General features: G+C 39.5%; 1 protein-coding gene across 1 annotated transcript; it reads left to right on the top strand.

Moving 5' to 3' along the window:
* Positions 1-4,274: 4,274 nt before the first annotated feature.
* LOC122035954 (zinc finger protein AZF2-like) lies at positions 4,275-4,928 on the top strand. Its single transcript, XM_042595113.1, has one exon. The coding sequence runs from the start codon at positions 4,275-4,277 to the stop codon at positions 4,926-4,928; it is 654 nt and encodes a 217-aa protein (XP_042451047.1).
* The last annotated feature ends 7,663 nt before the right edge of the window (positions 4,929-12,591 follow it).

Raw genomic sequence — 12,591 nt, 5'->3', positions numbered from 1 at the left:
CGCAAAGTCTTCCTCCAGTCAACACTAGAGCCACCGCGAAGTTTTCTTCCAGTCAACACCAGAGTCACCGCGAAGTCTTCTTCCAGTCAACACCAGAGCCACTGCGGATTATTCTTCTAGTCAATTGCAGAGACGCGTGCCCAGCCAACCATCTTCTCAGCTTTCAGACAGGATCATATTTAGCATCATATATGGGAACTATACCTGTATGGATCTTTACTTTCTTTTAAGACATTAATTAATCTGATTAATTTGATTAAACATTTTGAAAAACCAAAGAAAGGGAAAAAAAATGCAAATTAAAGAAAAGGTATAGGTTATTTGATTGTTGTAAACTGCTACATTAAATTTTTTTTTTCGATATTTGTGGTCAATTTGGAGATATCTGTCTGTTGAAGAATTATGCAACTATTTTGGAAAGTAATGAAATATATTTTTGATGAAATTTTTTTTAAGGTTTTCAAATTTTGTTATCACCATTAACTTAGTTATTAATCTAACTGATGTCATCTTATTTGATCAATTTTAAATAACAATACTGTTAATTAAAATCGAATGGAGAATGATTTAAAATTACAATAAGAGGAAACTTTCTTTTCTATTAATTAACTAATTAAAACTAATTTTATTAGAAGTTTGTAATTTAATATTTAAAAAAGATCTTTGGTGAATTTAATAAAATATATGATACGATGATAAGATGCACCCCTCTAAAAGTGGGTCAAGATAGTATAGATCGGCTGATATAGTGGTCAAAATTAATAAGAGGTCAAAGGTACTCGTAATATTATCAGTTGCCCGAGTGGATTACATGGCAGGGCGGACTTAAAAGGTTCACAAGACCGTCCAAGAGATCGTCCTTAGCACTTGCAGTCAAGGTCAAGAGCCTAACACTAAACTATCTGATCAACTGTCCTGGCCAATCGGACCTCCGATCTGATCGGACGCAATACACCCCTTCGACAATAACACGATCGAGTGAAGAATAGGTCGATAGCTCCATTCAGTATGGCTGAGCTGGTGACGTCTCGACCGAACGACTCGTAGTCGACCTATAGCGGGATCCACCTACACATCTTATCGTACTCTTTTGAAAGTTTGTGTCATCGATAACAGAGAATGTACAGCAAACAAATAGTACTTTAGAAGATTCTAGCCCGTCATATCAGATATTTACGTACTTGCTTAAGTAAATATGTCATAAGATATTTTTTGAATTGTCTTTTCCTAAGACGTTTTGGAAAATGTACATATACTTTGAGATGCGTGCACGGACTCTATAGTGCCACTATAATAGGGGATCTCCATTCACAAGCGGAGGTATGTGATATTTCATAGTAAAAAATGCTCATTGCTACAGTTTACTTACTATTCTTCTCCTCATACTCGGATCACTGACTTGAGCATCGGTAGGCTAACGTCGGGGACCCTTCCCTAGCCCGGCACTAACTCTCCTGATCTTGCAGGACAACGCGAAGTCTTCCTCTAGTCAACACCAGAGCCATTGCGGAGTCTTCTTCCCATCAACACCAGAGCCACCACGGAGTCTTCTTCCAGTCAACACTAGAGCCACAGCGGAGTCTTCTTCCAGTCAACTACAGAGCCACGTGCCTAGCCAACCATCTTCTCAGCTTTCGAACAGGATCATATTTGGCGTCGTATATGTGAACTGCACCGACATTCGAGACGTGAAGATGGAAGATGTTGGATGACTCACTACAATAACATTAACTCAAAAAGAGTTAGAGATACTAATTAATGTCCAAGCTGCAAAGATGGTGCAGCAGCAACATGAGATGGCAGTCGACTGTCGAGCGTCCAAGGACCTAGCTGTATTGGTGATAGGTCAGCGAGCTAACCAAAGAACTCGAGCAGAAGACCCTATTGACTGCAAACCAAACCACCAACAAGTACCGAATGCGTTAATCCCATACCACAGGGCGTTATTTCGCACGCCCGATCGGGAGAGCATGGCCGAGCTGAAAGGACACAAGGATCATCTTCTGAGAATGCGCTCGTCGGGGACACACAAAAGGGCAAAGCAACCTGACTCAATGACTCTCTCGAGTGGAGCAACAAACAATTCTCCCAAGAGATCCTCGACGATCAATTGCTACCTCACTTCAAACCTTTAATGGTCTGAAAGTACACAGGGTCAACTGACCCCGAGGACCATCTATTGAAATTCGATAACATAGCCGAGCTCCATCAATACACCGATGGAGTCAAGTGCTGAGTGTTCCTCACCACACTCTTTATATCGACGCAGAGGTGGTTCAAGCGCTTGCCTATCATATTGATCTGCAGCTTCAAAGATTTTCGACCGGCTTCTCTACAATACTTTGCTAGCAGTCGTTGCTACCAAAAGACGAACGTGAACATGTTCGCAATCAAACAAGGGCCTAAGGAAGCATTACAAACATATTTTAAGAGATTCAATTAAGTGGTCATGGGCGTCCCATCAGCCACATAGAAAATCTTGATAAATGTCTTCTCCCAAGGGTTTATAGATAATAATTTTTTTTTGTCTCTCTTATCAGGAAACCTCCAAGAGATTTTGATCATCTGCTCAGACAAGCCACGAAGTACATCAATGTTAAAGAGACCAGTCAGCTCGGAAAAAAGAAGTGATTTCGAGCAAGTGACTATCCCGGAGCGCCGAGCGTCCCACACCCATCAACCGCCAAAAGGGCCTCGAGTAGGCACAATGCATCAACATCAGGAGCCTCGAGCCCATGTGGTCCAATCTGTGGAGATCAAGTGAGCAAAACTCGCTGGGCCCTGACAGTGGACCCCGCTCTTCTGCTCTTATCATCTCTCGGCAACTCATAATATGGAGTATTGTTATCATCTCAACCCAAAGCCGTGCGGACACACTCTCCCAAGCATTCCGCCGTCTATCACCCTCTCCTGAACGCCGCCATTACCATCAACCAGAAAGATAATATGATGAAAACCGTGTGACTATCGAGCAACACCGAATATAGCTCCAACAAAGAGATAATTAATCAGAAGTATACTTGGATATCTGCCGAAAGACCACGCTCGTCAGCCCTTAGAGTAGTACATCTTAGTCACGAACACTTACTGACAACTTGGCTAATTAATTACAGTACAATCAACATGCTATTGACAGATGTATGATAAGAGACGCACCGACAAATTAAATACTACAAAAAATAATCGTGTAGGGAAGCTACCTTTGTGTGAAAATTTTGAAGCAAGTATAATTATGATAAACTTTAAAACTAATCAAGTAACTTAATGACATGACCATGTTAAACTTTTTATACCAAAGTAAACATGAACCTAAAAAAATAATTGGGTGTGATATAAAGTTCGTACCAAATTAATAAGAATATCAGTGTTTCATAAAATATGACTTATCTCATAAATAAATGTTAGAAAACACGTGTATCTTATTTAATTTTCTTTCTAATAGAGGAGCATGATCCTAAATTTTGTAAAATTTAACTGATACATATCTACAGCATCAGTATATTACTAAGTTATATAATTATCTTTTACTTGTTGTGAATAAATATATTTTATAATAATTAATTGATATCCGATCAATTAAAATATTTATATATTTTGAGCAGATATATACTTTTTTTGTTAATTCTTTCTATAGTATTTTTTGAGCAGATACTCTTTGTTAGTTATTTCTATATATACTATTTTGAGCAGACACTCTTTGTTAAATATTTCTATATTAATTAGATGATTTTCCTAGATACAATTAAATTGTTTTCAGGTTCAGAACAACTGACGATGGAAATCGTTAATTATGATTGTAGAAAAATCGGAAGATTTAGAATAATATTGATTTGCTGTTTTTTTCTTCATAAAAATAAGATATATTTACAAATACGAGAAAAGATCGGGTTGATTTCCCAATCATATTATTAAATAATTAATTAAATATTCTAAACCTAATTAGTTAGTCTAATGAAATTTGTTGTTATCTGGTAATATTTACAAACCCAATATAGGAAATTAAATCATGATTGATATACATTATAAATTAATTCCTCTAATAAAATTAAACTCTAATCAAAATTTTCTACATTTATAAAAATTATTTCCTAATATAATGAATACACGGGGTAATTCGAGTCGAGCGCTATTAAGGAAAAAATAATGAATTATTTGATTTGCATTGATTCGTTAACAAAAACAACATCCAGTTAATTCGTTTCTGATTCTCGTCTTCTCCCTATAAATATAACACAATTAATCTCTTCTCCTCTTCCACAACAATAAACAGAGCAATGGCGACCGGCGGTTACAATTCTCTGCCGTCCTTCTCCAAGGTGCCTAAGGGCAGGCGAACACAGCGTCACCGCCAATCGCCTCTGTCGGTTTCTTGGCTCACAGAAAGTGAGAAGAAGTGTGCCCTCGCGCTCCAGGACTTATCAAGGGCTCCGCCAATTTCACTACCGTTGCTGTCGCAGCAGGACACGCCACTTCCGCCGCAGCCGCCTATCCGACAGCCGTTTCCGTCTGTATCTCCGGCTCCGACACAGCGCAACCAGGCGAGTTATGTCGTATGTTCCGAGTGCGGTAAGGTGTTCTCTTCCTACCAGGCCTTGGGGGGCCACAAAGCCAGCCATCATAAGTTCCCCGCCGAAAACAAGCCTCACGCTTGCTCTTTTTGCTCCAAGTCGTTCGCGACGGGGCCAGCGCTAGGCGGGCACATGAGGGCTCACTACGAGAGGATTAGACGGCAAGCCGCAGCCGAGAACAGGCCGATGGCTGGGCCATCGTCCTCGCTGACTGAGTGCTCGACGGCGATGGGCTTGTTAATTGACCTCAACCAGGAGGCGATGCCGGAAGCGGAATTGGCTAAGGAAGAGGAAACAGTGAGCTCTCAGCCGGGGGTGGCGGCCACCTCTCCCCCTCCTCGCTTCTTTACGTTCTTTTAAGACATTAATTAATCTGATTAGTTTGATTAAACATCTTGGAAAAAAAAGAAAGGAAAAAAAATGCAAGTTAAAGAAAATGTCTCTGTTATATATGATTGCTGTAAACTGGTAGATTAAATTTTCTTCGATATTTGTGGTCAATTTGGAGATATCTGTCTGATGAAGTATTATGCAATTATTTTGGAAAGTAATGAAATATATTTTTGATGGATATATTTTTAAGGCGTTCAAATTTTGTTATCACCGTTAACTTAGTTATTAATCTAACTGATGTTATCTTATTTGATCAATTTTAAATAACAATGCTGTTAATTAAAGATGGAAATTACAATAAGAGAAAACTTTCTTTTCTATTAATTAAGTAATTAAAACTAATTTTATTAGAAGTCTGTAATTTAATATTTAAAAAAGATCTTTAGTGAATTTAGTAAAATATACAATACAATGATGAAAATGATGTATCCCTCTAAAAGTGGGTCAAGACAGTATAAAAAGACTAATATAGCGGTCAAAGTTAATAAGAGGTTAAAGGTACTCGTAATATTATCGATTGCTCAAGCGGATTACATGGCAGGGCGGACTTAAAAGGCTGATTGGACCGTCCGAGCGATTATCCTCAGCACTTGCAGCCAAGGTTAAGAGCCTAACACTATGCTATCCGATCCACCGTCCTTAGCAATCGGACCTCCGGTCTGATCGAACGCAAATACACCTCTTCGGCAATTGCACGGTCGAGTGAAGAATAGGCCGATAGCTCCATTCAATATGGCTGAGCTGGTGACGTCCTGACCGAACGACTCGCAGTTGACCTACAGCGGAATCCACCTACACATCTTATCGTACTCTTTTGAAAGTTTGTGTCATCGATAACAGATAATGTACAGCAAACAAATAGTACTTTAGAAGTTTCTAGCCATCCATATTAGATATTTACGTACTTGCTTAAGTAAATGTGTCAGAAAACACTTTTTGACTTGTCTTTTCCTAAGACGCTTTGGAAAATATACATATCAGATATTTACGTACTTGTTTAAGTAAATATGTCATAAGATATTTTTTGATTTGTCTTTTCCTAAGACGCTTTGGAAAATGTACATATACTTTGAGATGCGTTCACAAACGCTATAGTGTCACTATAAAAGGGGATCTCCATTCACAAGCGGAGGTATGTGATATTTCATTGTCGAACACGCTCATTGCTACAATTTACTTACTATTCTTCTCCTCGTACACGAATCACTAACTTGAGCATCGGTGGGCCAACGCCGGGAATCCTTCCCTAGCCCGACACTAACGCTCCAGATCTTGCAGGACAGCGCGAAGTCTTTCTCCAGTCAACACCAGAGCCATCGCGGAGTCTTTTTCCCGTTAACACCAAAGCCACCGCGGAGTCTTCTTCCAGTCAACACTAGAGCCACAGCGGAGTCTTCTTCCAGTCAACAACAGAGCCGTGTGCCCAGCCAACCATCTTCTCAGCTTTCAGACAGGATCATATTTAACGTCATATATCGGAACTACACCTGCATCCGAGACGTGAAGATGAAAGATATTGGACAACTCACAACAGAAACATTAACTCAAAGAGTTACATATACTAATTAATGTCCAAGCTACAAAGATGGTGCAACAACAACATGAGATGGCAGCCGACTGCCGAGCGTCCAACGACCTAGCTATATTGGTGACAGGTCAGCGAGCTAATCAAAGAGCTCGAGCAAAAGACCCTATTGACCGCAAACCAAACCACCAACAAGTACCGAATGCGTTGATCCCATACCACAGGTTGTTATTTCGCACACCCTCGGGAGAGCATGGCCGAGCTAAAAGGACACAAGGATCATCTCCGAGAATGCACTCATCCGGAACACGCAAAAGGGCAAAGCAACCCGACTCAATGACTCTCCCGAGCGGAGCAATAGACAATTCTCCCAAGAGATCCTTGACGATCAATTGCCACCTCACTTCAAACCTTTAACGATCCGAAAGTACACAGAGTCAACTGACCCCGAGGACCATGTACTGAAATTCGATAACATAGCCAAGCTCCACCAATACACCGATGGAGTCAAGTGCCGAGTGTTCCTCACCATACTCTCTAGATCGACGCAGAGGTGGTTCAAGCGCTTGCCTATCAAATCGATCTGCAGTTTCAAAGATTTCCGAGTGGCTTATCTACAATACTTTGTTAGCAGTCATCGCCACTAAAAGACGAACGTGAATTTGTTCGCAATCAAATAAGGGCCTATCTAAAATACCGAAAATTGACAAATCAGCACAAGGGAATTTTCCGAAATTTTCTGGAATTTTTCCGAAATTTTTCGAACATCGTATGATTTCAGTTACGGGGATAAAAACAGGGTCCCGGGAAAAGCCTGTTTAAGGTACCCCATTTAAGCAAGGAAAAGTTGTTTTTATTTCTTTTTGTTCTCCCCAGCTGAACGTCGTTCCCCTCTTTTCCTTCGCGTCGTCTCCTCCCTTGCCCAAACCGCTCCGCGACGGTTTCTTCCCCCCGGTACAAAAGCAATGGCCAAGGGAAGCCAAAGCCTCTTCTTCTTCTTCTTCCCGAACCTGATCGTCTCCCAACCCTTGCCGTTTGTCCCCCTCTCTTCTCCTTCCCTCCCGAGTCACACACCCGACGCACGCAGATACCTCGCGCCACCCTTGCTTCGCCACTTCGCCGAGCGACGACGTCGATCGCCACCACAGCCGACGCCACTGATCGCCGGGTGTCGCTCCTCCTCAGCCCTAGCGCCGACCAATTTCTCTTCTGCCCTAGCATAGGCGACCAAGCCTTATTCCTCGATTCTTCTTGTTGTCGACGCTGTTGGAGCCCTAGCCTTCCGATTTCTCTCTCGGGCACGAAGTCATTTCCCTTCTCCTCTTGCTTCGACGTGAGGACTCCCGGTCAGCCAACCTCTCCTATTTTCGTTCACAGTCACGGAGCTTCTTCCCTCACACTCCTTGCGGCCGAATCCGAGGTAGTCCTCAACCCTAACCACTGATTTGGGTGAGTAAATGTGGGATGGTTGGTTTTGGGTATTTGGTTTGACAGGGAAATTGCTGATTAGGGTTTTTGGTTTCCAACAGCAAATTCTTTGTAATTTCGGCCACTAGATTTTGACGATGAGTTTCTACGGCTGTGAATACGGCTGTAAATTGAGGTAAGGAGTAGGGTAATGAAATGAATATTATATATGTGGATGAATTAGGATCATGTGTAGGTTTTAATGTAATCGAACAGTGGAATGGAACCCTAAGTTTCAGATTAGAGATAGTTAACTGGGATTAACTATTTAATTAGGGTTCCTAGAGAAAATAATTTGGTTTAGCTATTTTCTTATAATTAAACTTAGCTAAACTGTACGATTAATTATAGGACTTTGACGCGAGACGAGTATCTCTCGATGGTGGATTTAGACCGGATTGGACCTTTCTATTGGAGGCGGGTACTTTGACTTATCTTTTTAGATATGTCATTTGATATGTATAGTAATTTTTAACAAATAGTAATAATTATATTTCTTATCTGTATCGATTTGTCACTACTGGATACCTGTTACATGATTATTTTTTGCTTACTTTTTATGCATTCCATGTTAGTACCCACTTGATTTTTATATGTTTATAGAGGTAGTGATATAACCATGTCTTATTATGTTCATGACCTAGGATTTTATACCTTATCTGATCTGTGTACCTAAACTATTGATTGAATTTATTTATCGTATGATACACATTATGTAGAGATGGATAGGATCAGGATATTTCCATGCTTAGTGTCATGCACCATCTCGCATGATTGCATGCTGTGCGATAGTGGGCTCCATTATTGTTGAGCACATCATCAGTTACATAGATTTACACACACCACGACTTATGGGTTAGTAGTATGTCAGGCAGGATGTGTGGCAGTTCTGCTGTTATACTCCGCTGGTCCGGTGACTCAGCCACATAGAAAATCTTGGTAAATGTCTTCTCCCAAGGGCTTATAAATAATGATTATTTACGCTCGCTTATCAGGAAACCTCCAAAAGACTTTGATCATCTTCTCAGACAAGCCACGAATTGCATCAATGTTGAAGAGACCAGTTAGCTCGAAAAAAGAAGTGATTCCGAGCCAGTGACTATCCCGGAGCGCCGAGCGTCCCACACCCATCAACCGCCAAAAGGGCCTCGAGTAGGCACAATGCATCAACATCAGGAGACCCGAGCCCATGTGGTCCAATCTGTGGAGATCAAGCGAGCAAAACTCCCTGGGCCCTGACAGTGGACCCTGCTCTTCTGCTCTTATCATCGCTCGGCAACTCATAATATGGAGTATTGTTACCATCTCAACCCAAAGTCGTGCGGACCCACTCTCCCAAGCATTCCGCCGTCTATCACCCTCTCCTGAACGCCGCCATTACCATCAACCAGAAAGATAATATGATGAAAATCGTGTGACTATCGAGCAACACCGAATATAGCTCCAACAAAGAGATAATTAATCAGAAGTATACTTGGATATCTGCCGAACGACCACGCTCGTCAGCCCTTAGAGTAGTACATCTTAGTCACGAACGCTTACTGACAACTTGGCTAATTAATTACAGTACAATCAACATGCTATCGACAGATGTATGATAAGAGACGCATCAACAAATTAAATACTACAAAAAATAACCGTGTAGGGAAGCTACCTTTGTGTGAAAATTTTGAAGCAAGTATAATTATGATAAACTTTAAAACTAATCAAGTAACTTAATGACATGACCATGTTAAACTTTTTATACCAAAGTAAACATGAACCTAAAAAAAAAAATTGGGTGTGATATAAAGTCCGTACCAAATTAATAAGAATATCAGTGTTTCATAAAATATGACTTATCTCATAAATAAATGTTAGAAAACACGTATATCTTATTTAATTTTCTTTCTGATATCATAGAGGAGCATGATCCTAAATTTTGTAAAATTTAACTGATACATATCTACAGCATCAGTATATTACTAAGTTATATAATTATCTTTTACTTGTTGTGAATAAATATATTTTATAATAATTAATTGATATCCGATCAATTAAAATATTTATATATTTTGAGCAGATACTTTTTTTGTTAATTCTTTCTATCGTATTTTTTGAGCAGATACTCTTTGTTAGTTATTTCTATACTATTTTGAGCAGACACTCTTTGTTAAATATTTCTATATTAATTAGATGATTTTCCTAGATACAATTAAATTGTTTTCAGGTTCAAGAACAACTGACGATGGAAATCGTTAATTATGATTGTAGAAAAATCGGAAGATTTAGAATAATATTGATTTGCTGTTTTTTTCTTCATAAAAATAAGATATATTTACAAATACGAGAAAAGATCGGGTTGATTTCCCAATCATATTAGTAAATAATTAATTAAATATTCTAAACCTAATTAGTTGTGTAATGAAATTTGTTGTTATCTGGTAATATTTACAAACCCAAATATAGGAAATTAAATCATGATTGATATACATTATAAATTAATTCCTCTAATAAAATTAAACTCTAATCAAAATTAAATTAATTCCTAATATAATGAATACACGGGGTAATTCGAGTCGAGCGCTATTAAGGAAAAAATAATGAATTATTTGATTTGCATTGATTCGTTAACAAAAACAACATCCAGTTAATTCGTTTCTGATTCTCGACTTGTCCCTATAAATATAACACAACTAATCTCTTCTAATCTCTTCTCCTCTTCCACAACAAGAAACAGAGCAATGGCGACCGGCGGTTACAATTCTCTGCCGTCCTTCTCCAAGGTGCCTAAGGGCAGGCGAACACAGCGTCACCGCCAATCGCCTCTGTCGGTTTCTTGGCTCACCGAAAGTGAGAAGAAGTGTGCCCTCGCGCTCCAGGACTTATCAAAGATGACTCCGGCAGAGGAAGAAAGGTCCCCGCTTTCTCCGCCGGAGGTGGAGAAACGGAGCCTGTCACTTCCGTCGCCATACCCTTCTCCACCAAAACAGCGGCAAGAGCTGTCTCCAATTTCACTACCGTTGCTGTCGCAGCAGGACAAGCCACTTCCGCCGCAGCCGCCTATCCGAAAGCCGTTTCCGTCTGTATCTCATGATCCGGCTCCGACACAGCGCAACCAGGCGAGTTATGTCGTATGTACCCAGTGCGGTAAGGTGTTCTCTTCCTACCAGGCCTTGGGGGGCCACAAAGCCAGCCATCATAAGTTCCCCGCCGAAAACAAGCCTCACGCTTGCTCTTTTTGCTCCAAGTCGTTCGCGACGGGGCCAGCGCTAGGCGGGCACATGAGGGCTCACTACGAGAGGATTAGACGGCAAGCCGCAGCCGAGAACAGGCCGATGGCTGGGCCATCGTCCTCGCTGACTGAGTGCTCGACGGCGATGGGCTTGTTAATTGACCTCAACCAGGAGGCGATGCCGGAAGCGGAATTGGCTAAGGAAGAGGAAACAGTGAGCTCTCAGCCGGCGGTGGCGGCCACCTCTCCCCCTCCTCGCTTCTTTACGTTCTTTTAATTTCTTTTAAGACATTAATTAATCTGGTTAGTTTGATTAATTAATGTCTCATTTAAGGAAATCTAGACCTGATCAACAAATAACTGTCAAGTTACAAGGGAACAAAACTAATGGCGATCGATATTGTTTATGTTGAAGCGGGAGCGAACGGATCTTGTAGATTATCTATTTAGCATCTCGGAAGCATTGACAATCTATATGACTATATCAAAGTGTTGGAGAATTACACTACTTGTATAAATGCATCATTATTTAGTTCTTTAACAGTGTTGGAAATTAATTATGAAAAAAATAGTACAACACTTAATACGACACTAATTTGCACTTGAACTATATGACGAAGAGACGATTACACATGATATTACTTTTCTTCTTTAATAATTGAATTATTTTTTTGTTAATATTTTTCTACTAACCACCACTTCTTCGTTTATAAATATTATTATTTTTTAAAATACAATAATTCAGTAAATATTATTTTTTAAAAAATTAAATATATATATATATACCGATTAGTTTAAGGAGTTCAAATTAGTCAAATAGACCGATGGTTCAAATTTTCAACGGACAAGAGTTACTTATATTTCCAGACGACTCCATGAGTTGCATTTGCATATATGTATCTCTAATGCCACAGCTGCTAGCATACGGTTTAAGTAATATGAAATAATCGTGAACATTATAAAATCACAAACACCGGATGCGATCAAGAGTTTACAGTGGAAAATTTTAATTAATTTGGAGCAAATTAAAACCACCGCTGCTACTGCTACAATATTCTCACGGCCAAATTACACCGGTTAAAATAATGATTATTTTGTAGACCGATTGAAGAAGATGAGAAATTATATTGACAAACAAAGAGGTTTTTTTTAGAAGAAAGAAATTTTATTCGATAATAAAAGAAAACCCTTAAACAACTAAACAAACATACGCAGCCTTTGAAAATATTCTAAACCATATTTTTCATATCCAAAAACTTAATTATAAATCGCAAATGAAGCTATTATTAAAATAAATTAGTGCAATTTCACTAAAAAAAACTTTAGAAAAATTATACCAACAAGCAAAATATCATTGTTGGTCCTTTGACGGCCTACAAAAAGAGGTGAATTATATTGCACAATATAAAATAAAAAATACTTTT

The sequence above is a fragment of the Zingiber officinale genome, unplaced genomic scaffold (genome assembly GCF_018446385.1).
Source record: "Zingiber officinale cultivar Zhangliang unplaced genomic scaffold, Zo_v1.1 ctg127, whole genome shotgun sequence".
Lineage (NCBI taxonomy): Eukaryota > Viridiplantae > Streptophyta > Magnoliopsida > Zingiberales > Zingiberaceae > Zingiber > Zingiber officinale.
The sequence above is the reverse complement of the archived record's forward strand: the minus strand, read 5'-3'. Positions and strand labels throughout refer to the sequence as shown.